General features: G+C 34.7%; 1 protein-coding gene across 1 annotated transcript; it reads left to right on the top strand.

Annotated features, from left to right (window-relative positions):
• Window positions 1-22: 22 nt before the first annotated feature.
• LOC100932715 (C-type lectin domain family 1 member A) lies at window positions 23-27,702 on the top strand. The gene is made up of 6 exons (XM_003771288.3): window positions 23-422; window positions 13,485-13,583; window positions 14,678-14,854; window positions 17,158-17,309; window positions 24,480-24,598; window positions 26,681-27,702. Exons 1-6 carry the CDS (start codon window positions 308-310, stop codon window positions 26,829-26,831), a joined length of 813 nt encoding a protein of 270 aa, XP_003771336.1. The 5' UTR covers window positions 23-307; the 3' UTR covers window positions 26,832-27,702.

Raw genomic sequence — 27,702 nt, 5'->3', positions numbered from 1 at the left:
ATAAAAACAATCCAAGATGGTCAACCCCCTCACTGAGTGCTTGGTAAGGGATGGACCAAACAGAAAAAAAAAATATTTCCTCTCAGCTTGACTCTTTGGCATTCCCTCTGATTGCTCCAAGTACACAAGAGAAGGGCTGGGTCCCTCCATTCAGGAACAGGGGTCGGTGACTTCCTCAGAAACTAAAGCCAGCAGCACAGAGGATTAGGAATGTTTTTCCCTTCTCGTGCAGCATTGATCTGCCTTATAACACCCTGGGCAGCTGGAGAATAAACACCGTAGCTGTTTCTCATCTCTAAGGATTCAGATGCAGGCAAAGTACAACAGTACATTGGATATGCTGGATGATGATGGGGAGACCACCCTAAGCCTGCGTTCCCAAGCCCTAACCATAACTCCAAGACCAGAGAGCAAGAATACAGGTATTGTCAGCCCTTGTAGTCGAGGTGTTCCTTGGCTGAAGAGACCTATACAATGTAACAATTGGTCAATGCAAAATAGGAATTGGGGACAAGAAACAACAAAGCTTTTGTGAGCCATCATGTTGCTATGAATTCCTTTGAGTATACTTGTTACATGTTTATTGCTACATATGTATCACATGCAAACCAGTGGCATTTTGATGTACCTGTATTCATGTACATGTGTTGTCAAAGGATTGTATAATCAAATATATAGAGCTGGAAAGCCTTATTGAGTCATTTATGTGTTTCACTGAATATTTTTTCTGTTATGCAATACCATGATTTATGTATATTTGCATATATGTATATGTATGTATGGGTGTGTCTGAGAGAGACGAGGATGGAGGATGTTCATATACCCCAATGGTCTGAATTGGTAGAAACACTTTTTATCTAACATGAAAAACAAACATCTGATGCCTTGGATGTGAATAACTTGCAAATTGTAAAATTATGAAAGCTACCTTCTGCTTGATTTTTAATTCATTTGACTTACTGATTCAAAACTATCTTTGGTTTTGAAGATAAAAGTAGTGTATTCTAAATCTGTTTCTGTCCAACCAATATATAAACATACCAGATTTACTAAACCCGTTAATGCTATCAGTATAGGAACATTTATTCATGACTATCTTTCCTTTAACGTGTTGGATTAATCCTTTTCATCTTGTCACTGTCCTTTTTTATTTTTCTGAAATCAAAGATTTTTATTTTATTTTCATTTTATTTTTTTTTATTTTATAAAGGAAATTTTTTTTCCTTTAAAAGGAAATTTCCTTTCCTTATAAAGGAAATATTTTATTTTATAAAGGAAAAATAGAGGCAGGGAAATTTTATTCTCTACCAATTTATGGGCTGGCCTGTGACATGAAATTATCTTTCTCTAATTTTTAGTTCATTTCAAATATTTCTGTGCCTAGAGATAAAACTTGTAATTTCATATTGTATCCATTACACTACAGTTTGCCAAAACTCCCACTTTTCTTTCTCTCCCAAATTTCACACAACTTCCAGCCTCATCTCTTTTCATTTTAAGTGTTCTTTTCATTCTCTTTCTAGCCTTGAAATATCCATCTTTGTCCTTTAATCATAATGGTACTTTAGGGACATTAGCCCTTTTCAGGATCTAGTTGAAAATTCTTGTTTCTCTCCCTCTACTGAATTATTCACATTTTAATATGCTTTAATATTATTACTGGTGTCATATTTGTACAAAACCCCTATACAAGCTCTACTTCAATCTTAATTACAATTTCCTTCCCAAATAGAATCATTTTTTTGGAAATGATTCCTGGGGATTTCCAGTCCTTCCAGATTCCGGACTAGGTGGGGACTTGGATAGTGACAGTTTCTGCAGCCATAGGATGTGAGCAGTAGAGTGGAATTCTTTTTTTCCTTTAGATCTGTTTGACAGCTGCTGCTGCTGCTGTTACTACTACTACTACTACCACTACTACTACTACTACAATTACTACAGTCACTACTACTGCTACTAAAATAGGAAAGTAAGAGTGGCCAGTTAGTGCAATTCTTATGAGCACGTGCAGCAAGATAAACTGATGCAATATTCATGTGGATTTTGGAAAATGCATAGCTTGTTAACTGGTATTTGTCTCCTAGCTCTATGATGAAAAGGAGCTTTCTAAATTAGCTTGTGAAGCCAGAACTAGGGTGTATTCCCTAGTCACAGGGACTTCTCTTCCTTCTTTACTTGTGTCTTGAAGGCCCACCTACTTATTCTAATAATAGTCAGATAAGAAAGAAGAAAAGAATTCTTTTTGGCCAGTTAATGCCTTTTGAATGCAGTCTATTTCATCTCTACTACCAATCAAAATCAAAAAGTTTGTTTTCTATGCTGATAAAATCACAAGTCTAGTCCTTCTTAAGAACAATAAATGACATTTATAGCATACTTTAATGCTTAAAAAACATTTTAAAATGCTTTTAAAAGCATGTTAAAAAGCAAATAAGGTTATCTATTTTAGCCTTCAATGACCCTGAAAGAAAGGAATTATAACTATCCCATTTTATACCTGAGAAAACTGAGGCCCAAAAGTTAAGCAACTTGTTTATAGTTGTATAGTGTCAGAGTAATATAAACTCAGGTTTTCCTGCTTTCAAATGTAGCACTGAAAAGATTTGGAATCTTCTGTTATTCAAAGGAGACATTAACATTATCAGGGAACACAGTGTTCAAATTTCTGTGGCTGGGATGGCAGGAGCAGAGAGGTAGGAGGAGCAGTGTAGGAAACCAGGCCCAGCTTTCCTTCCCATTTGAAGGGAAAGGTTAATGATTCAGGGAGTGGAGGCTAGAGAACATATCTTGAAGACAAACATCTGGACATTAAAAATCTCACCCTCTTTGCCTATAACTAATAATTATATTTCTAAGCTCAGACAATATTAGTACTATTGAGAGGGTATGAATTTTTTTTAATTTTAAAAAAGAAAATATCTAAAAAGAATCTAGAAAGAATTTTTAATAATTTTAAAATAAGTAAATAAATAATTTAAAAAATCAATACAAAAGTAAATTTCGGGGATGTCTCTGGGTAACTTAGTAATTCATTTATAATATAATTTATTACACATATGTACAGATACATGTGTGCATATATGTAATAGAATTTATAATAGAAGTGTCCCTGCACATCCCTGGGTATATTATTGTAGGTTATCCCTGAGTCAATTGGGGTTAAATGACCTGCGCAAAGTCATACAGCTAGGAAGTGTTGAGTGTCTGAGGTTAGATTTGAACTTAGGTCCTCCTAACTTCAGGGCTGGTGCTCTACCTACTGTACCACCTAGCTGCCCTGTAGATTATCTTTTTAAAAAATACAATAGTAATAGGAAGAAGGTACCTTTTTCTTTTCCCCATTTAATAATAATAATTAGCACTTCAAGCCTTGCAAAATACTTTACATGTTTTATTTTATTTAGTCTTTGAAACATTCCTGTGAAGGAATTGTTATAATTATCCCCATTTTACAAATGAGGAAACAGGCAGACTGAGATAAAGCCAGGAATGGTAGTTAAGTAGACCAATACCATATGGGCAACTTAGACATTTAAATTAACTATTTGCATTCTTTTAAAGGGTTATATAGCCCAGTAAGTATATATAAAACAAGACCTGAATTCTAGTCTTCTTGTTTCCAAATCCATCATTCTAACCACTGAGCTGCCTCTTCTTGCTTTATATTCATTCCTAGCGCTGAAAACTCCCAAAGCCATGTATTTTCACATATAGTTCTAACCTGATGTCCTCTATAGCCCTATATAGTGTTGTGAAAAATAAAATACCCTAGAAACATAGGCCTTCCCAGAAATCTCAGTTCTAAAACATTTGTAGCATCTTCATCAAAATGCAGGGTTATACATATGTATGTATGTTGTATGAATTTGTGTGAAAATTTGATGTTTCCCCCATTACCTCAAATTCAACTAACTTTTCCAAAATTAAATTTCTCAACTTTTGCTCCAAATCAGCTTTCAACCCAAATTCCTTTTTCTATCAGTGATAATTTTTTTTTCTTATTTTCCAGGCTAGATTCCCTTCTGTTACTTTTGATTACTCCTTCTTCATTCTTTCTTTACTTCTTACATGCTGCCAAATCATATTGTTCTTTTCTCAAAATAACCCTTTTATCTATTTGTTCTTCTCCATTTTCACTGTCTTTACCCAAGTTCAGGCACTCATGACCTCATATTTCAAACATGACTATAGCTTCTTAGCTAAAGTCTTCCTAATTGTAGTCTTTCCTTATTCTAATATATCCTTTATACTTCTGCCAGCTGAATTTTCTTAAAACCACTTTCAGGAATTTACAATGATTTCTACTATACAAAGTTCATACTCCTCAACCTATAGATTAGTAAGAAATAACTACTTCTACAAAATCTGGATTTGAATATCTCTCTCTCTATTTTTCTCTTCTTCCTTCCCTTCTTCCCTCCTTCTTCCTTCCTTCCTTTCTCTCTCTCTCTCTCTCTCTCTCTCTCTCTCTCTCTCTCTCTCTCTCTCTCTCTTTCTCTCTCTCTTTCCTTTCTCTCTGTCTGTCTGTCTCTGTCTGTCTGTCTGTCTCTCTTTCTCTTTTTGCCTGTATGATATGTCAATAACTTTTATTTATATGATTGGAGCATGGCCTTTCTTAAACCTATGAGATGCTATATACATCAATGGAATTCAGGCAGCTAATTTAAATGTTTATGTTGCCTATGTGGTGATGATCTACTTGAAGTACCATTTCTGGCCTTATTAGTTAGCTTGAAAAATAACCATTTCCTAAGAGTTTGCAGCATTTCCATTGGCCACAAAAGTTCTTGACCTATAAACATTTAGGCAGATATTCACTACCACCACCAAATCCATATGACCTTTCCAATTTTTATTAACTTCTCATTAGCTGGGACTCAATTTGATCTAGGAGGCAAAATGAAATATTGCTCAAAATATTAAAATATGAAATCTTCTGTCTATATTTAACTCTGAGTTCCTACTCAGTTAAATATGTTACTTTCCAAAGTGGCTTCTCAATAAAATTATTTAAAGGTTGTAGTCACAACACAGGTTTCGATAAAATGAGCATAAATGTAAAAAAGAAACACACTTGCTAATTCTGTTGCTTCTTCCCCCTCTCTTATTTGTTATACAGATGAGAAATCTCTTAATCAATGCACTTTTATTCCATATGAAGGAGGCAGGGACAGAGTATTCCATTCCTTTATCTAAAATACATGAGTTTAGTTAAAGCAGTAATTCTCAACTCTTTGTTCAGGATACCATTATATGCTTAAAATTACTGAGGACTCCAAAGATTTTTTTGCTTATGTGGGTCATGCCGATTGATATTTATTACATTAAACATTAAAATTAAGTTTTAAAATATTTATTAATTCATTAAAAATAGCAATAAGGAGGTGGGACAACTAGATGGTGCAGTAGATAGAGCACTAGCCCTGGAGTTAGAAGGAACTGAGTTCAAATCCAGCCTTAGATACCCCTTACTTAAAAGAAAGGTTGCATTGTTTCAAACACTTTCACAAAATTTTTTAATATCTGGCTTAATAGAAGATATCTCAATTTTCTTATCTGCTTATCTCCAGGAAAAAGTGTACACATGACACACTTAAGAGTTTAATCCACATTATTAATATTTTCTCTTATCATTTTTTAGATAATTAACAAAGTAATAAACCAAACTCTGCTTTATTAGCATTTTTTTAAACTCAAGGTATAAATGCTGTGAGCTGGTTCCAGCATGCCATTGGATAAAATCACTTCAATGAGAGATAGCTTTGATACTTTTGAAAGTAATTTTGTTATTATATTTCAGTAACTAAAACACCTTGAATAGAACCCCAAAATGGCATATCTTACAAAGTGTTTTTTGAATGAATGAAATGTAAAGTTGATTCTGAGATGAAACATGGCATGAAAAAGTTACGATCACAGAAGCTGAGCTGGGGATGAGATCAGAGGTTCTCTAGTCCACTTCTTGCCTGGACAGGAATTTTGTTTACAACATCTCAAATAAATGGTCATCTCAATTCGTTCTTAGTTCTCAAAGAGAATCATAACCTCTGGGAAATGATGCTATGACATGAAAGTGAATCGGATTTCAGTGAGGGAGAATGGTGCAAGGTCACCTACCTCATTTTCTCCTTTGGAACCATCTGGGTCCAGTGGCCAGATATAAATCAGGAAAACTGGAGATGGCCCTGGATGCAGTAGGAGATTTTTGCCTTTTTATTTTTAATTTTTTTTTGGGGGGGAGGGAAGTTAAGTGACTTACCCAGAATCACATGGCTAATATGTGTTAAATGTCTGAAGTCACATTTGAACTCAGAGCCCTCCTGCCTCCAGGGTAGGTGCTCTATCCACTGTAGAGGCCATCTAGTTGCCCCAATCTTGGGCTTTTTAAGTTAAGGTCTTTATTAGGTCTCAATTTGACTGACAATGCCCCATCATTGATTAAGCCTAGTTAAGGAGAGGGCATCTAACCTTCTGTTGAAGACTTCTAGAAAAGAGAGCCCATTACTGCCTAAATCAGTCCATTCCATTTTTTAAAAAACAGTTCTAAAACTACTCCTCTGGAACTCTCATTTTTCCTATTTCTGCCCTCTTGAGCCAACAAGAATAATATAACCTCTTATATAATAATTATACAATAATCCCAGTTTTTGACTTTTTCCTTTTTCTTATCTCATAAGTCATGTAGGAATTCTTCTGTGAGTAATACAAACATTTTAGATAGAAGTTTATCCTTTATTTGAAAGCAGATGGGAGGAATAATGATTCGGACCCAAACTTTGATCAGTCTGTTGTGAACAGCTCAGTGAGGCATAGGGTGTGTTCACTATATTTCACATGCAGTTTAAAGAAAAAATAAATATAATCTGAGAAGTTCCCCAAAAGAAAAACATTTATTTTGGAAGAAAAACAAAACTACATTCAATAGGCAGAATAGGGGTCAGAAAGAATACATAAATGAGAGCCAACACACACACACACACACACACACACACACACATACACACACACACACACACACACACACACGGAGAAAACTAATGGCCATATCCCCATATCCCTTCAACATTCTACCTTTCTGAAATTATTGGCAGTATAGAGAGTGCAATCTTTACTTCCCTTAAAAGATAAGTATTCACTCTATTGCAGAAACAACACAAGACAGGATGCTTGAAAAATTAGCTTTGCCACCAATCCGCTGTTGATTTGGAGTAAGGTATCTCTGTATTTTCTCTATTTCTAATGTGTCAGACATCCCTCTTGCATTATAAAGAGGCAATGAAGATACTTAAAAAATTCAAAAGAGTTTTGATTTCATTGTCATTGTGCGTGTCCCACAGATGCACATCACAATCCTACTGTGCCTTAAAAACCAGATCATGAGATGATGTGAGATGGAAAAAATCATTTGTGGCAACCTAGTATAAAATTTCTCTTATCATCTTAGTTAAGCTAGTATTTGGATTCTAGACATATGATCTGTTTTCAGGTCTGTAACAGAAGCATTTCCAATTAGTATAAAATCTGTAGGAAATTGTGTTTTACTTGAATGGTCTTCTCAAGATCTCCTCTACATTATGGTGAATTTAAGACTGAATGGGACTTTGATGGAGAACTGTGAGGGAGATCATGAGCATGTCTGCCAGCTGCCTTGCAGGTGCTGATTAATGAAGTCTAATAAGGATTAACTACTCATTTATTAGAAATCTATTGATAACATATCTTCCATATCTAACAGTAGGACCCTTGAAAGTTTAGAGAATTCTAACTCTGGATCCCTTTATTTTTCTAGTTTATTTTTGGAGGGTGTAAATTTATGTAAATTAAGATTCAGGCCTCTACCTGTGCAATATTCTTTATTTGCAAACCTTGTAAGAATCATAAATCTTGCAATCATTGCAAAATGATTTATTTTTTTGCAATTGCAAAACATTTAATTGCAAAATTGCAATTGCAAATTGCAAAACATTTAATAGATTTATAAATAGAGAGGGAGATTCACATATTCTATCAACTCCCTCTCCTGTACTTTCCATATGCAAATAAGTTAAACTTTTTGCATTTCCTGAGGTAGTGGATAGAAGAGGAAAAATCTTTCTGGGGAAAATGTATAAGGGATAAAGAAACTAGCTCTCAAATGTATAAGTAAATGGGATGAGAGAACTATTTATCATTTCCCAGTTTCCTCTTAGTGATGGTCTTTGATGTTTATTGCAAGCTAACTAACTTTGAATTCAATTTTGGACTGCCAGCTTTTTTCATGCATAGTGGAACTCATGGATCCTTGTGGTCTGAAGTCTTTGGAACTTGGATGACCAAGTGCAATTGTGATGACAATATCTTATGTACAATGGACCCTGTCCTTTAACATCAGAACACTCTATTATTGTAGTTTTCTTTCAACGGTTCAAGAGCACCATAAATTCCCCTTTCCATATGGCTCCTTATTTTCTTCTATCATCTTATTCAAGTTTTCAATTCCTGATGGAATCTTTGCATACAAACATCTGTCTGCATAGGATTCTAGCATTCTGGATCTTCTGATGAAAGAACCTCTTAGATTTTCTATTATGGGCATGTGAAGCTGGCCTGAAGTGGGGCAACCTAGCATGTTCTTATAATAAATACAAAATAAGCACAATTCTAGAATTCAAGTACTATTCATTATTTAAAGTTTGAGGAAATTAACTTACACTATGTAGACAGATAGGGATGATTTCCTCATGGTCTTTCACTAATGTCCTACTAACTTTGATTCTCATTGCTCAGTGGAAGTGACCTTGAAAATCCTATGCCAGAAGAGCACAATATTTGGCAAGTCCTATACAAAGTGGAAATATTTCTAGTTTCAGATAGATGATAGACTTCTTCTTTTTCTTTCTTTTTTTTTTTTTAAGTAATGAGATACAGGAAAGGACTATTTATATACATATATTATTATTCTTCAGGATGTTTATATCATTCTTCAACTTGTCCATACCTCTTTGCCAAACATACTTCAGTAAGCAATATGGGAGTTTCCTTCTGAAAAATAAAATCCAGTTAAAACCAAGCCAAACAGAGGCACCTCCCAGGCAGTTTGAGCACATGAAAAGCAGCTTTGTTCTGGGATGGAACCCCTTGAGAGAAACCTCATTAAAGTGTAGAGCATTTGAAACAATCCTGAAGAACACTGAGCTCAGCCTAAAGAGAAAACACAGAGAGAGCAAAAGCATTAGAATGGGGGAAAGTTAGAAATTCTGACCCTTTCCAAAGACAAAAAGCTCAAGTTGAACCAGGAATTAAGCCTACTTTGGAAAGCTTCAAAGGGTACTTACTGGTGAAAAATTTCAACTACAAAAAGGAGTAAGTTCTGGATAAAGAGGGGAGAAAAATATTAGAGTAGAATGGATCCCAAATCAGGGAAAGATGGTTCTCTCCAAGGATCCTAGAAAACTTTGTATGACTATAACTATGGGACATGATGAATTTCTTTTTACTATCCCACAGGGAATCCTAGAAAAGGGAATCATTATTATTATCATGGGACATAAATGAAAGATCCCAAGAATTAGGGCTCCATTACAAAGTAGAAAGTTAATATAATTCTATGGGTAAATTAGGGCAAAATTCCACAATATTGATCACAACTGAATTATACAAATCATTTTGCCTGGTTCTTAAAATGAGATACATGTCTGGCTGGATTAGTCTTCAAAACATTAGTCTCCCTGCGAGCTCTAAATTATTCTTTACTTTGTTGCCAAGCTGATATTTCTTCAAATCCAACTATTACAATGTGAATCTCCCCATCAACTCAATATACTACCACTGACTTACCATTTCTTCCAAGATCAATTTTTTTTTCTTACAGATTTTCCATTTGTAAAACCCTTCACAACCTGGAAGAATTCTACCTTTCCAGTCTTCTCACCTTTTACTCTCCTCTCAATGTGCTACAATTCAGTTACACTAAGCTAAGTGTTATTCCTCATACACTAAACTCCATCTCCTGTTTATGCATTTGCATTATTTATTCTCCTTGGATGGAATGCTCTCTTCTTCACCTCTGGTTTCATGAATTCCCTGGTTTCCTTCAAGACTTAGGTTGTTAAGGACTATCCCTAAGTGTGAAACCCAGGAAGCCTTTAAAGGGTTAAAGGGGGACTGCACTATTAAGGGGCAGTGGGTTCCTCCATGGCTGTGAACATTAACACATTTGAAGGAATCGAAAAATCAGCCCTTACTGACATAGATATTGCTTGTGATTTGGGAATGAAATAAATTGGAGGAAAGAGGTCAGAGAACGCAACTGCCTCTCAGTCTCCTTGTATTATTTTCATCCTCTCACATGAAGGGATCTATTTTGCTGGTCAGAATTAGATCCCAGCAGCCATTAGCAGATGGCTCCTGTAACATTAGGTCAAAACCTACCATTTATGCAAAGGGCATTTTCCAGTCCCTGCTTTTCTTCCTCCTCTTATCCCCATTCTTCTCTCCAAGATTACCTCCCATGTACGTTATAGTTTAAATTCAGTTATCTAGATATCTCCATGTGCCTATGACATAGGTACATGAGATATATACCATGTTATCTCTCCCATGAGGAGGTGAACTCCCTGGAGACAAAATTCTGTTTCTATTTCAGCTTTTCTTTGAATTCCTAGACCTTAACATGAGTGCTGTGCAGCCCATAAGAAATGCTCCTCCACTGACACTCCCTAAAAAACTTGTGTAAGGATGCTTCCCCTTGTATTTAAATAATTCCAATATTGTTGTGTCCCTTATCATTTGCAAAGATAGTACTATAAAAATTTCATGATTAGAACTCAAGGAGCTTGACATAATAACTGGGCTATTCAATTAAAAGTAATAGACCTTTAATTTCATTTACATTTTAAAAAATGTTTTATTAACTTCCTCTTCTAGTTGTTAGGGGGAATACTATGTGCTTTAAGTGCAGATGTACAAGGGAACATGGTACAGGAAGTGGGGGCAACAAGAAAGGTAACTCAGGGATCATCCCCTGAGGGCAGCGGCTGGCACATCTAAAACTATGACAGCTAAACAAATTTTTTCCCACTGGGCCTAAGAATGATATCTCCTAAGTGGGAGGGGGAAAAAAGATCAGTATTCACCCAGGGATTTTCATAGGGAGCTCTAGGCAGAATGGCCCTCAGGTCATGACATGAGGAAGAAGTTCAACTGGTTGATGAGTTAGCATTTATAAGTGCCTACTATGTGACAGGTACCTTAATAAGCACAGTTTTCTTTCGAGAGACTTTTCCCATTGTCACCCTAGGATCTTTCTAAGCTTCTGAGACCACAATCATATTCATGAGACCATTTCAGGAATCCAGATAACATAAGTGTTTGGACAGGGGAAGAATGGTGTTCTTCATTGTTTCCTTTGCCTCTGTTGTCACATCTATTTAACTAGAAAGGCAGACTTTTCTAATTTGGAAGTTAAGAGTATCGAAGGCTCCAGATGTGGAAAATTCCAGAAAAGATGGCAGGAGGAAGGAGACAGTAGGGAGAAGGAGAAAGTATGATTAAGACACATGAGAAAGGTTATACCTGAAAAACTAGAGATTCCCCACTTCCCAGTTAATGCAGTTAATTTATGTTGTCTTTGGCCAGTTACATTCCAAATTCTCAAAGACCAGGGATAATGACTTCCATTTATTTTGTCCTTCACTATCTCCATCCCAGGAAAATCACACCAGCACAATGGAACAAATGGACTTGGAGATGGAGAATTTGGCATCAGTGCTCCTATTTTCTTGGTGGTATCTTTGAACAAATTACTTCTTTAGGATTTTATTCCTTCATCTTAATAGTAAGGTTCATACTCACCCCCAACTCTTGTCAGTTTCACTACACATGCATCCCTTTGTCTCACTCCAGGGCCATCTCCAGTCCACCTGATCCATCTCTGGCCACTGGACCCAGAGGGCTCTGGAGGGGAAAGTGAGCAAGTGACTTTGCCCAGCCCTCCCTCACTTAAATCCAACTCACTTGCATCTCATGGCATCATCTCCCTGATGTCATGGTCCTCTTCAAGAAAGGAGAATAACGATTCTTTTTGTATAGCAAAATAACTGTTTGGACATGTATACTTATATTGTATTTAATTTATACTTTAACATATTTAACATGTATTGGTCAACCTGCCATCTGGGGAAGGAGGGGAAAAATTGGAACAAAAGGTTTGGCAATTGTCAATGCTGTAAAATTACCCATGCATATAACTTGTAAATAAAAAGCTATAATTAAAAAAAAATCTGAAAAAGAAAAAAAAAAAAAGAAAGGAAGACTAACAAGAACATCTCACACTTAGAACTATCCTAGCCTAAGCCCTCATTACCTCTTCTCTGGACTACCATAATGATCTCAGAATTCGTCTGGAAATATATAATCTCCCTTTTCTCTACAACCTGTTTGCCCTATAGCAACCTGACAAATTTATATTTCAAAAGTGCAGGTTTGATCTTTTCACTTCTCTGCACAGAAAGCTTTAATGGTTCCCAATTGCCTTTGCACTGAAATAAAAACTTTTTTGTTATTTACAATTTGATCATGGCTTATTTTTCCAGGCTGAATTCACATTACTATATTTTATATACTCTATTCCCCCTCAATAAAATCACCCCATTTGCTATTCCTTGTACATGATATTCTATTTCTTCTATTTTTTTCCACAAGAAGTCCAGCAGACTTGAAATATTCTCTCCTGACTCCAAAACTCCCTTGTAAAGTTTCTGCTCAAGTTTTTTTCTCTTTCAAGATATTTTATCTTATTCCTACCACTTGTAAATTTCCAGTTCTCTTTTCCAGTTCTCTTGCACCATTGTACTTTTCCACAGCCTATATTAACTTATCTGTGACTCTATAATATCCTTCAAGTAGAATATAAACTCCTCGAAGTTAGGAACTAGCTCATTTTTTATTTGTATTTCTGGTGTCTGGTTTAGTGTTTGGAATGTAGTAGGTACTTAATAAAGGCTTATTGACTGATTAACTAGATAATCTCTAAAAATATAGCTCTTGTTCTTGAGCCTATGATCACAGAGCTGTGATTAAGTATATAATGTCAGATTAATTAGTGATATTGAAAGATTTAGTACCCAATAAGATTCATAAAGAAATGTATATTAAAAAAATAATGTACATGTATAACTAGAAAAATAAAGAAAACATTAAAAAAAAGAGAAAGATTTAGGAGAGGGTTTTGCTTTAGGCAGGAATGAAATTCATGTCTTTTAGCTTCACCAACTATTGAAGCTAAACAATCCAGTGACCAGGATATATCAGTATCACTGACTGTCCTTGAGCACCAAGACTATTTCCATTGGTGCTTTTATGTTCTCAAACTTTACCAGTGCCTGGCACATAAAAGGCACTTAATAAATGTTTGTTGTTTAATTGAATTTGATTATTACTGAATTAGTTCCAAGGGAAAAAGAAAGACCAGCTCTCTAGATCATTGATTCTTCTTGTTTTCCTAGGATACTTAGCTATTTCTCCACATTGGCGTCCAGTTGCTCTAACTCTATTGACTTTGTGTCTGTTGTTGCTGATTGGACTGGGAGTCTTAGGGCTTGAATGTAAGTATATATTCAAACTCAGAATTTTACTGGAATTCAAGGATTTGCTTCTGATGGGAATGACAAAAAGTTTTGGGTTCAAAACAGCCAGCTGTTGAATTTTTAATGTAAACATTTATACCTGAGAAATCAGCAAATTTCATTGCTTTATTAATTGTATAGACTATCTCAAATGGGATTTCCAGTAATCATCTTAAAATAATATACCCCAAACTCATTCTTTCCCCTTAAATCTTCCTCCTACTTTCTCTATTACTACAGAACAAGGCTTGTTAAACTTTTTTTACTCTCAACCATTTTGCCTGAGAAACTTTTATGGGATCCCAGGTATATTTATATATAAAATAGACAAATAAAACATTTACTGATAATAAATTATAAAGACATTTATTTTAAAACAATTCTTTATTATACATATAATTTTTTTTACCATTTATTAAAGACAAAAGCAGATTTGCATACTGATGAGATGGATGTGCTTGTTTATTTTTACATAAAGAATTAAATCTCAACAGAATATTTGATAGAGCTTTCAGAAACCTTTTACTGTTGCAAAATTTTTCATGATCCCCACATTCAATTACAGTCATGACCCACAGTTTAAGAAAGTTTGCTGCAGAGCCATCGTCCTAGTCCCTCAGGCTCAAGACCTAAGAATCATCCTGGATTCCTCACTATCTCTTACCTCCAATATCCAATCATTTGTTGAGGAGGCCTGTCGATTTCTCCTTCGCACAATTGCTCAAATGTGGTGCACTCCCTGCTTTTTTTTTCTTTTCTCTTTCTTTTCTTTCTTCTTCTTCTTTTTTTCCTGATACCACAAGCACTCTATTGCTGGTCTTCATCACTCAGAAACTGGACTATTACAGAAATCCTGATATTAAATATTTATCAATATATCCCTGTCCCAGGCCCTAATCCATTCTAGAACATGGGGGAGGGGAGCAATCTACATCATATAAACATTTAGTGAGAGCCTAAGTTATGCTGGGGTAGATACTGCATATAGAAAGTGGAGCAAAGAAGCCTATATATAGTGATATAAAATGATAAGGACATTTTCACTATACATTCTGACCATGTCAGTGAATCAGTTTTTCAGCTCAATCAACTCTCAATCACCCAGAGCCATATTCTCAATCAAAAGGAAGAAAAGCTGGGAAACTTTTCTAGACAGTTACATTCTTTACAAGCCCAGAACAGGAAGCTCACAGATACTCTGCAGCACCTGGCTAAAAAGCTCTGTCGGGAGCTCTATAACAAAACAGGAGGTAAGTTCCCTGTGTTTGTTTGTCTGATACGGCTTTTGTTAGCACTGTGATGTTGTTCCATTATTGTTATTCTCTTAGACAAAATTATTGATTGCTCTACAATTTGTTATTTGACCCACTCGTTCTTTAGAATTAGATTAATTTAATTTCCAAATGATTTTTAGTCTATTTTCGCTGGCTTTTATTGAATGTAATTTTTATTGCATCGTGGTCTGAAAAGGAAACATTTACTATTTCTGCCTTACTGCATTTGATTGTAAGGTTAGCACTATGGTAAAAGAAAGTGGTGAGCCCCACATGTGTAGAGAGATCCACATGTTGTAAAGGCTTTGCCTTGAGATGAAGAATAGACATCTTGCAACTTTTTCCTCTCACCATTCTCCAAGGGATACTTTTGTTCCTACCTAAAGAGGAAGCAGGAATTTGGGGCCAGAGAGACTTCTCAGAGAGAGGGGGCTGTGAGCTAGAATTATATCTATCTGCTCCCTTAAATATTGTTCGTTTAGGGGATATGATTGGGCTTCATCTAACTTCTAGATTGCTTCAGCATTTTGGGGGACAAGGTAACATGTATCCAAAGTTTACCCCTCTCCTATCTAATAAGAGTTCCACAGTGAACAAACAATGAATGAAAGTAGGGGGAAAATTGCATTTATCCATTTCATATGAAAAACAGAAACCAGAGGAGGTATATATAGGAGTATACCAGACAATACAAAATGAAGGCTCCTCCTTGCCCCTGAAATAGTTCAGGGCCTTCATTTCCCCGATATGGAAAGAATCCCATACCAATGAGCTTTGGGACTGGGGTTTCAGCATTCAGAATTTATTTCTTTGATAAATTTTTTGTTCGGAAATTTTTTTTTCTATGTTAAATTCCCTGAATCTTAAAGCTGAAAAGACCTTCCAATCTAATTGTATCAATATAAATCCAAACTAATAATAGTTATAATAATAATAGTTAATATTTATATAGCCTTTATAGTATTCCAGATACTGTGCTAAGTACAAGATAAAATTTGAACTCAGATCTTCCTAACTTCCAAATCTCAGCACTGTATTTACTAGGTCACCTAGCTGTCCCTACTGTTCTTATCACAGTGTCTCAATGCTTAGTGCAATGCCTGGCAAATAAAAGGCACTTAATAAATGCTTTTCATTTGACTGGTTATCCCACTTTCTCTTGAAGTCTTCTAGTCAGAAGGAAGAATACAATGGAGTCTTTTTCTTAATGAAACCTAAGAGTATCTTTGTTTTGTAGACTGTTCAATTGTTAACACAGTCTACTTGCAGTTCATTAAAATCCAGAGATGTTTTTTCATTATTATAATTATATAATAATATAATTATTCCTCCATCTCATACTTGTACAGTTGATTCATTTTAATATGAATTCAGGAAATTTCATAGGTTTCAAAAATTTGATTTGATTTAACCCATCATTCTAATCTAATGAGAAACGTTTTGGATCCTAATTTTGTAACCCAGCATGTTAACATTCTTTTGGATTTCTTCCAGCTGTAAAGTTATAATCATATATTTGTCTACACCATTGATAAAAATGGTTTAGTAGTATAAAGACATATTCCTGGAACATTCCACTAGAAATACCTGTCAAGTAGAAACAGCTAATTAAAAATAAAAACTAGCATCTATAAACACATTAAATACGTACTATGTGTCAGACACTGTGCTAAGTACTGGGAAGGAATGACAGCCCATGTCTTTCAAATGTCCTTCAAAGCACTTTTTTAAAATCCTAAAAAAGGGGAAAGGAGAAAGGGAACCTAGGGAAAGGGAGAAGAAAGTTAACTGGCTCCAGATGGGATGAAGTCCTACAGTTTGCAGAATGATAAGTTTTTGAATATCAGAAAGTCTAGGAAAGCAAATAGATATGAAGTGATGTGAGGAATTAATGAGAGGGTGTTATATAGAACCACTTCAAATGTAGGCTCCTTGAGGGCAGGTACTATTTCTCTTTTAGCTTTATATCTCAGTGATTATTAACATAGTAAATACTCAATAAAGGCTTATTGATAGATTGATTATCTGATTGAGATAGTATTTAACTATAAGAAGGAATTAACAATAACTTGATAGAGGAGGAACTTACTAACTCTAATTTCTTTCCTTTAAAAAGAAAACAAATCTTTATTATTGCTTTTTTCCCCCTTACATCACCATTACTTCCTAACCACTCTTTCTTCTCCCTCCTCCCTAGAAAATTCCATTGTAAAAAAAAAGTGGGGAAAACAGTACAGCTAAATAAATTAAATCAATCCAATGTCTGGTTTCTTTCCCAGAACACCGATGTAGCCCCTGCCCAAAGAAATGGAAATGGCACAAGGATAGTTGCTTCTGTTTCTCTAAGGAGAGCAATACTTGGCAGGGCTGCGAACATTTCTGCACTGTTGAGAATTCCACCCTTTTGAAAATAGAGACACAAGATATTCTGGTAAGGCATATTTAATTGGGGCTTTTTGTCCCTAAATTCTTGAGACAGGAAGAGAAGCAATGGCTCAGGTTCCTTTTGATAGCTCTCATTGAGGGGGAGGGGGTTTCTAAAAGGGAGATTTTCTAGCCCAGCATCTCAACACAGCACAAATAAGATAGTTCCCATGAGGACTGAAGAAACCTAGTAAGATCTCTATTTCAACCCCAGATCAGAAAACTGGAAAAATGTCTGAGTTTCAAATGTCTAGTGGTTTCTTTGATGAAGAAAGAGAATCATAGTATAGAATAAAATGATTAAGAGCAGGATTGTTGGTTGTTCTCTAAATACCCACAGTTATCTTCCTCTCAAATATACAAATTATTGACTTAAAAATATAGACCATCACTGTGAACAATGTCATCATCAAAATTCCTACATCAAAGGGCTATTATTGACAGTAAGAACTGTATAGACAATGAGAGTGGGCAATATTTTGAATGATATGTGTGATGACCACGTTAGCGCCCTGGATACTTTAGAATCACCCGGATTCAGGATAAGCAAAAGTCCTTAATCTTTATTCTTTGTTGAAGGGAGAGGAGAGAGCTTGGAAACAGGAATCTCCTCTCTGCTGCCCTCACCTCGCTTGTCCTACTCCACCCTTTTTTTCCCTCCTCCCAATCTCCCTATACACCAATTGATCGAGCCAACACAGAATGGTGGGGCGGGTCATTTTCCAAGCAAATGCTAATAGAGTCCAATTGGTAATTAGCCTTAAGTGCTTGCTTGTCTGAATCTCGGTGCATGAATTCAAGAGTTTCAGCCTTTTACAGATATGGAATATAATTCTAAAATAACTGGAAGAATGGTTTTGTTCTCCAGGAACATGACAGCAATCTTGTACACTGACATAAAGGCATCCTGAAAATTAAATATTTTTTAGAGTCTCATACTACATGTCTATTGTTGCTTTTGCTAATAATGTTCTTCCTCTTCCCTTGCTTCCTCCCCATGTTCAAGGCCTATAATCCCTTCAAGTCATAACTCAAGTTCTACTACCTTCTTAAAGTTGAGACAGTCAAAATGGAACAAAATCTGTCACATTTGCTTCTATTTGTGGCCACTTGTGTCTACTTGTGGATTTTACTTTTTGAATACTCTAGTACAGCAGTTCTCAAACTTTTTAGTTTTGGGATCTCTTTATACTCTTAAAAATTTATTGAGGACTCCCAAAGATTATTTATTTATGTAGGTTATTCCTATTGTTATTTACTATATTAGAATTTAAGACAGTCTTACTATGAAAGAAATCCTTCACAGGAGATCCATTCAACATGGTTTCTTTTAATCTTTTTGCTATTACATGGGTAGCAATCTCTTGCTTTTACTAAATGATGGATTCTTCTTCTTTTCCAGTCACAAATCTCTTTGATAATATATTTTTGGCCTATTCTTGTGCATAATTCTTGAACTTATTCACATTCACCATTCATCTCTTCTTTGCCTTTGGGTACCTCTAATTTTGATTCTTTTGGGATGGTGACTATTTTTTAATTACTAATGATTACAGAATATTAGCTGAATATTGGTGCTACAAAGTTTTTTTGTTTGTTTCAGGGAGAAACTTGGGGTCATTAAAAGAACAATGCAGTTCCCCAAATGCAATTTAATCCTTTGTTTTCCTCCTGTTCAATTCTCAGTGTAGTTCATTTATCCATCTGTAGTATCTGTTTAAGGCATATATGTATATATCTTATATACATATATGTATACCTTATATACATATATATACTCCTATGGATAAAATCTGTAGGCTGTACCCTTAAGATATGTGCACTGTTGGCTAAAATCTATGAACTGTCCATTCAATTGGTAGTCTGGACTACAGACATTCTTCATCTACTTAAGTTTTCCTGGGTGAATAGTTAGGTTAAACTCTTTTGAGTGACTATGGATTTCATTTAGGAGGCTCTGCAGTGTTTTGAGGTTTGATACAAGCCCAATGTTATCCACAAAAAAGGATCATCTGGAGGATCCCATCATCTATAGGGAATTTCTCATCTTCTTGGTCTCTTCATCTATCTACATGACAGTGACAAACACCTTTGGTGAGCATACATTTTTTGTCTCATTTGATTTTAATAATCAAAAAGTCATTGAGCAAAATTATCTCTACTGTTTCATTTTCCAAAGAACCTTATATAATTTTTACATTCATTCATGTGTTCAACAGAGAGCTTCTAAAGTGACATTTTGTAATGCCAAAACAAAAGCTTTATAAACAAAAAATTTAATCATCACTGAGAGATTTTATAGTTTCTGCACTTTACAGTCATTGTGTAATTTAAAAAATCATTTTCTATAAGACATTATGAAAATTTATCTATTTCATTCTCATTAAGGATACTCTGGATATTTGGGCAGTATATTTTCATAAAGATTTTGTAGATTTGGGAAAAATAGATATAAAGATTGTTAACCATTGCTATTTTTACAATCACATTTTTCAAGTAGAAATATTTGGTAGAAAAAGTTAATGACTTTTGAGTTTCATACCTCTTATTCACTTACCTTACCACCTAGCTTTATAGCTCACCACTTGACTGAACATTGGGCAGCATCTTATACTATTGACCATTCTCTCTCTTTATACTTGACTATTTTTGGCTCTGGGTTTTTGTGACATTGTTCTCTCCTGATTCTCCTGCTTGTTTGTTCCATCCTCAGTGTCCTTGCAAGATTATCTATGCCTTGAATCTTATATGTCGTTCAATATATAGTGCATATATATATATATATATATATATATATATTAGTGCCAAAGGCACTAATCTGGGCCTTCTTTTTATTCTCTACAGTCTGTCTCTTGGCCATTTCATTAGCTCCCAGGAGTTTAAATATCATCTCTTTTCTCCCTACTTAATATATTTTTTCAATTACATGTAAAGACAGTCTTCAACATTCACATTTGTAAGTAAATATCATCTCTTTTAAAGCAACTTCTATATTTATGTGTTAAGTCTTCATATCTCTCCTATATTATGGTTCATATATCTAGTTGCCTGCTAGATATCTATATCTGTAGTCCTATAGGTATCCCAAACTCAACATATCTTTAACTTTCCTTCCAAATCCATCCTTCCTCATAATTTTCCTTTTCCTATGGACAACACCACTATTCTAGTCACCCAGCTTCATAGCCTGAGTCATTTCCAACTCCATACTCTCCTACAGCTTATGTAATTACTTGCAAGACTTGCCCATTCTAGTTCCACATCTTCATCCTCTTCTCTTATTCAAGCAGCCATCACCCTACTTCAGGCCTTTCTCATCATTCAACTGAATTATTGAAGTACTCTACTACTAATTCATCACTCTACAATTGGCCTCTTCTCTCTTCCATGCATTCTCCATGAAACTGCTAAATTAATAAGATTGGTATCACCATAATGCTTCCAAAATCAAGAAGCTTTGTTAATTCTCCATAGCTTTTAGAATAAAATACAAAAGCCTTTCTCAGTATTACTTCAGCCCATATTTGAAGACTCATGCTATTAATCTTCCTACATATATTCTAAATTCCAGTCAAACTTTTTTACTTGATATCACACATGCATAACATTTCTCCCCCCATCTCTTTGCCCTTGCACAGTTTCCCTCCCATTCCCCCATGTTTAATATACTCTTCCTTTTTCACCTATTAGCATCTCTAATCTTGGAATGCCAAGTCTTAGCTCAAATGTCACCTTTGGTAAAAGAGCTTTTCTGATTCTGGTTGTTAGTGTTTCCACTTCAGATTACTTTATGTTTATTTTGCATAATTTTATATTTATATATTTACATTTTTTCAACTTGTATCATATAAGCTTCTTGATAGCAGAGAATATTTCCTTCAGATGCTTGCTATGTTTTATGTCAAGCACACTATTTTAGCATCTAATCAATGATTGTTGAATTGAATTAAAATATTATTTTCCCTATTTGCTGTTAATAGGATGATTTACTTGGAATGTCATAGGGAATCAATAAAGATACTAATAAAGACAATTAATAGCTTCAGCAAAGTTGCAAGTTACAAAATATACCATAAAAAATTGTCTTTTTATACAATAGTAATAAAAATGCAAGAAGCACTAATAGAGATATTCCATTTCTAATAATTATAAAATATAAAAAAATCTGGGATTTATGTAGATTAAATTATAAAATACTCCATGATGAATCTTGTGTCAATGTAAATAAATTATAATATTACTCCCCAAAATAGCACTTTTAATATTGTACCAATAAGATTAACAAGAAGATATCTTATAGAACTTAAAAAGAAAATTAAAAATTCATTTGGAAAAACAAACTATCTACAATATCAAGGAAAATAATGTAAAGAAGTTGGGATGAAAAGGAAAGAAGTTGGGAAAAAGGATGCAGATCTCAAACCATATTATAAAGCAGTAATCATGAAAATCACCTGGTATTGGTTAAAGAATTGAGAGATAAATCAGTAGACTAGACATGACAAGAATCAGAATCAGAAGAATCAGAAAAAAGTTGAACTCAGTATCCCAGTGTGGAAAACATAAATTTCCTGGTTGCAAACAACAACAACAACAACAACAACAACAACAACAACAAAAACCTTTATTTCTTTTTTCTTATTTTTATGCCTTCCCAGTTTTTTTCTGAAATGATTCTATTCATAATATCTTATAGCACAATAGAATTCTATCACAATCATATAAAACTTGTTCAATCATTCTCCTATTCATGGGACATCCCCTCATTTTCTAATTCTTCGCCAGCATAAAAAGAAATGCTATAAGTATTTTTGTAGAAATAGGTCCTTTTTCCTTTTCTTTGGTCTTTTTAGGACACAGACCTAATAGTAATATTGCTGAGTATGCACATTTTTATAGCCCTTTGGAATTGTTTTCCAGAATGATTGGACCAGTTCATAAATCCATCAGTAAGCATTGTTTTAATGTTAATGCATTAATGTTCTTATTTTCCACATCCCATCCAGTATTTTTTTTTTCGTTTTCTGCCATGTTGGCCAACTTTAGTTTTCATTTCTCTAATCATTAGTGTACCTATTTTTCATGTAACTATTGATAGCTTTGATTTCTTTTTTTGAAAACTGCTGGTTCCTATCCTTTGACTATTTATCAACTGGGGAATGGCTTTTATTTTTATAAATCTGGCTCAGTTCCTTATATATTTGAGAAATGAAGTCTTTATCAGAAAAAACTTATAAATTCTCCCCCACTTTCATTTTCCTTCTAATTTTGGCTGTATGGATATTATTTCTGAAAAGCCTTTTTAATTTCATGTAATAAAAATTAGCCATTTTATATCTTATAATGCTTTATATCTTTTATTTGGTCATAAACTCTTCCCTTCTATAGTTATGACCAATAAATTTTTCTGGGTTCCCTTAATTTGATCATGATTTTACTCTTTACGTTTACATTCCTTTCTCATTTTGACCTGATTTTGTTACATGTTAGGAGATGTTCCAGTTTTCCCAACAATTTTTGTCAAACAATGAATTTTTACCTACAAAGCTTTTATCTTTGGGTTTATTTATTTCACACTAAATAACTATTATCATTTTCTAAATGTTGCTGTTTAGTCATTAAAGTTGTATTCAACTAATGCTAAGTGAAATGAGCAGAACCAGAAATTCATTATATATGGCAACAATAAGATTATATGATGATCAATTCTGATGGAAGAGGCTCTCTTCAACAATGAGATGATTCAGGCCAGTTCAAATGATCTTCTGATGAAGAGAGCCATCTATACCAGAGAGAGGACTGTGGGAATTGAGTGTGGATCACAACATAGCATTTTCACTCTTTTTATTACTGTTTGCTTACATTTTATTTTCTTTCGCATTTTCCCCCTTTTTGATTTGATTTTTCTTGTGCAGCAAGATAATTGTATAAATATGTATGCATATATTGGATTTAATATATATTTTTACCATTTTTAACATATATTGGATTACTTGTCATCTAGAGGAGGGAGTGGGGGGAAAGGGAAAATTGGAACACAAGGTTTTGCAAGGGTTAATGTTGAAAAATTATGCATGCATATGTTTTAAAAATAAAAAGCTTCAATTAAAAAATCAATTTAAAACTTAAAAAAATAAAATTGTGCTCAACTCTTTATAACTCCATTTGGGATTATCTTGCTGAAGATACCAAAGAGGAAATTGAGGGCCCACAGGTATTACACATTGTACATATTTTTTGATTTTTCCCATGTATTGATCTGTTTTGCTGATTTTTTTCCTTTCTAAATATTAACACTTGTCATATGAGAAGTAGGAAGGGGAGAGGGAAGGACATTTGAAATAATTATGGTGATTTAAGAAATGTGAATTATTAATAAAAGTTTATTAAAAATAATATTTTGCTTCCCTCTTCTCCAAATAAGTTGATATCCTCTCAGAAAAATGTGAGAATAATTTTCACAAAGGTCTCAAAATAGTGTTGGTGATAACATGGTATAGATAGATAGATAGATGTCTATCTATCTATTTATATTTAAAAAATACACACACATATACTTGATTTAATACAGTTGTTCTTCCTGTCTTTGCTTTCTTTCATTCCATTTCTACATTTCAAAACATAACAGTGAGTATTTCTCACATAGAAAATTGGGGACTATGACAACTCTTTGCTTTTGCATTGTCACCCCACTAGGCTGGAATACATGTCCTTCTTGCCTCCTTTTCATAGTCATATTCTTCCTTAAAGATGCTGCTAAAGCATCATTTTCCACATGAAGTCTTCTCTGGTTCCTTAACTAGTAATCCCCCCCCCCAAAAAAAAAACTACCTTGTATTTAGTCACTTAATATATATCTGTGTCTATCAGCTTTATATTTATGTTGCATGTGTTCCTCCACTCACATTAGTATGTGATCTCCTTGAAAGTTGGGATTTTTCCCCATTTTTTGTACTTGTGTCCTAATTGCCTGGCACAGTGTTTGACATATAGTACATGCTTTAAAAGTGCTTTTTGATTACTTTTAGTCCAATTCAGTAGCTCAAGTGACTTTACTAGAGAATTTTTTCATTAATATGCTCTCTTCCTTGCTTGATTGGTCTGCCCTAAGAGCAGAAGGAAAAGATTAAAAAAAACAAAAACAAAACAATTCACACTTTCTTTGTCTCCCTTTTAGGAATTTGTGATGCCTCAGAGCTACTCTCAGTTTTTCTACTCCTATTGGACAGGACTGACCCGCAATGGCAGTGGCAATCCATGGCTGTGGTTGGATGGATCTCTTCATTCCTCTGACTTGTAAGACTCCTCAGAAACATGGGGAAAGGGGAAGGGACAAGGGAGTATTCATCATGGAATGGAAATCTCATTTTAGAGAAGATGATTATAAAACAAAGAAGGTGAAGTTTTGAAATCCTTTTATAATATCTTTGCACACTTTGGATGGGTAATTTTTCCTGAGTATAATAAAGACAGACATAACTCCTTGTCGGTTGACAGATTGTTGGGTAATGATGGGTTGGAGACTGAGAATCTGAAGATTTTGTGAAGTGATCATAAGAGGGAAATTCAAATTTTTGAATAGCAAAAAGAGATTCCTCTGGAGCTTCAATTCAGTGAGGGAAGTAAGATCCAATATATCCCTTGATTTCTAGGGCTTACATTTTAGATATTGTTAAAAGTAAATTGTCTTTGGTGATGATCTATTTCTTTTGCATGCCAACATCTTAACTTACTTCCAGCTGAAGAGCTCTTATATTCTTGAGTATTATTTAATCTATTCTAATCTATATAACTTTCCTGTTTTCTATTTACTTTGATAAAAAAGTGTAGGATTGATTTGAAATGTTCATTTGTGCAATCAAGAAAAATGATCTTGGGCTACTCAAAGTATTGCACCTTTTGAATACCACTATTTAAGGAACGATAACTATAATTCTAGCCCTATTTCTTTCTGGAAAACAAGTGAAAGAAGGACAAAAAGCTCAGCCACAGCACTCCTCATGCTTTTCACAAAAGCAGAAATGACAATCTTCCTAAGAGATGTGTGGGTCAGATCTCAGTTCTAATAGCTATCCATGCCATCCAGAAGTCTAGTCATCTTTTTGTTATTAGCCAATCATATATTTCCTACATGGTTGAGTCTGGTGATTTCTTTCACAAGAAATTTTCTTTTCCTTTTCATGAAAAAAGTGGAATTATTTTCATGATGATCCTGAGTTTGGGTTGTCTTCTCTAAAGTTTAGTGCTTCTAAAGAGATGGTCAATGTCTCTTTCTCTGACAGCTCTCAAGTGGAACTTAGTTCCCTCCCACCAAAGACTAGTTACACAAACGACCATCATAAATAACTAGTAAAACTCTTTATCACAGTAAGTAGTAAATTGAAATTGGGGAGAGTTAATTTACTAAAAACATATAAAAGTAAGGAATTTTTGCAGCTGTGAGAAAGATAAGAACTCAACTTGCCAAAGAGAAGCTAGGTGGCTCAGGGGATAGAGTACTGGGCCTGGAATCAGGAAAACCTGAATTCAAATCTGGTCTTGCTAGCTGTGTGACTGAGAAAATCTGTCAAATGAGTTGAAGAAAGAAATGGCAAACCATTTCAGAACTGTACTAAGAAAACCCCAAATGACATGATGAAGAGTCAGATATGATTGAAACAACTGAATAACAGCAAAGAGAAAAAATGATCTCAACTAAGTGGAATCTGCTCTTAGCAATCTCCAGAGCTGCAAAAGTCAGAAGCCAGGGGACATGTTGGGTCCTATCTTCATACATATCTGAGGCTTCAGGGGATCTATCTGTCTTTCAAACAACCAAGTTTGCATCTCTAGTAATCATTTTAAATCTCCATTTTTTATTCACCCATTGTGGTTCAGCGTTTTCTCAGCCAACCAGAAGTTATAACTCCCTCTGTAGCATGCATCAATAACCACCTAACTCAAGTGAGTAGAGGTTTTATATGCTCAGATGTCATCTCTATCTATTAAATTCTTACCATTTTAAGCAATGTCTCATCTTGATATCATACTTCTCTTTAAAGAAGCCCAGAGAAAGTTATATATGACATTCATATGCTTCCAGGAGGTAAGAGGGGTGAAAGTTCAATTATTCCCATTTTATAGATGGGAAAATTGAACCACAGAGAATTAGTTGAATATTATAGGTCAACATATAAGCGACTGTTGGCTAATACCTTTTGTCTCTTGAGTACAATAGTTAATTCTATTCTCTTTTGCCAAGATGTAAAGAGAGATTTGGGTAAGTAAACTGACCCCATCATGGGAGTAAGATTGTTTGGTACAGAGACTGTTTCTTCTTTATGATCTAAACTACTTTTTGATGATGGGGAGTGATCCAAGATTTATTCTTTTTTTCAGGTTTGATATTGTCATTGACTTCAGCAGTTTAAAGAGCTGGGACTGTGTGACAATATTGAATGGAAGAGCTTTTGCAAAGGACTGTAAAGAGCTAAGGCGCTGTGCATGTCAGAGAACAGCAGCAATGGTGATGCCAGAATTGCTGGAATAGTCTTCTGAAAGAATGGATGGAGATAAATGGACCTCCTGACCATTTCTGCAAACCAGAAATGATGCAAGCCAAGCAGGAGAAGTGACAAGAGCTCTTTGAATCACTGGGGTTCATTTGGAATAGAAGAGCAGGTCTCTCTGGCCAGTAAAAAAAAAAGGAGGGGTTGTTTTTTTTCAAGGATTCTACCAAGGAAAATCAGCCCCATCTGGGGCTAGTATCAGCCCCAAACCCCCTGGGTTTAAATACAAACTTTTCAGTCACAGAAAAATCCAATTTTCATACTTCACCCTGCTCTAGACTCACATCCTCTATAACTTGGACTTGTTTATTATTCTCAAAACCCTAATTTTCCCCATTGTTCATATCCCTCTACTACCATTCCTACTACTTTTGAAAGGAAAATGAGAAATTCTTGGACAAAAGTTATACAAATAACAGAAGTCTCTGGGCCCCAAAGACTTCTGGGTCCCTCCAGATTCTTTTTTGGTTTGCTTGGTTTTGGTTTTGGTTATGGCATACCTCCTGCAATTTATCATATTTGAATGATTTTCCTCCTTTGAGAATCATTTAACCCCTGAAATACTCAAAACCCCTAATGAATTTCAAGAATTTTTCCTTCGCCCCAGCAATCTCCAGGGAAGAAAGTTTATCTGAGACCCACAGCAACCAAGGATATCTATTTTAGATCATTATGGGAAGGAATAAGACTCATTTCCTCCTTTAGTGAATTTGGGAGGCCAGAGAAAAGTAAAACTCCAGATGGCTCTCCTTACAGAGGATTGGTGACTTTTAAGCTCATTTTCCCACAAGATAATTACCATCAGTCTTTTCAGGTACTTGTACAAGAATAAATATGTGTGTATAGACTAAC

This window comes from Sarcophilus harrisii, chromosome 5 (genome assembly GCF_902635505.1).
Source record: "Sarcophilus harrisii chromosome 5, mSarHar1.11, whole genome shotgun sequence".
Lineage (NCBI taxonomy): Eukaryota > Metazoa > Chordata > Mammalia > Dasyuromorphia > Dasyuridae > Sarcophilus > Sarcophilus harrisii.
This window is presented reverse-complemented; position numbering and strand designations above follow the sequence as displayed.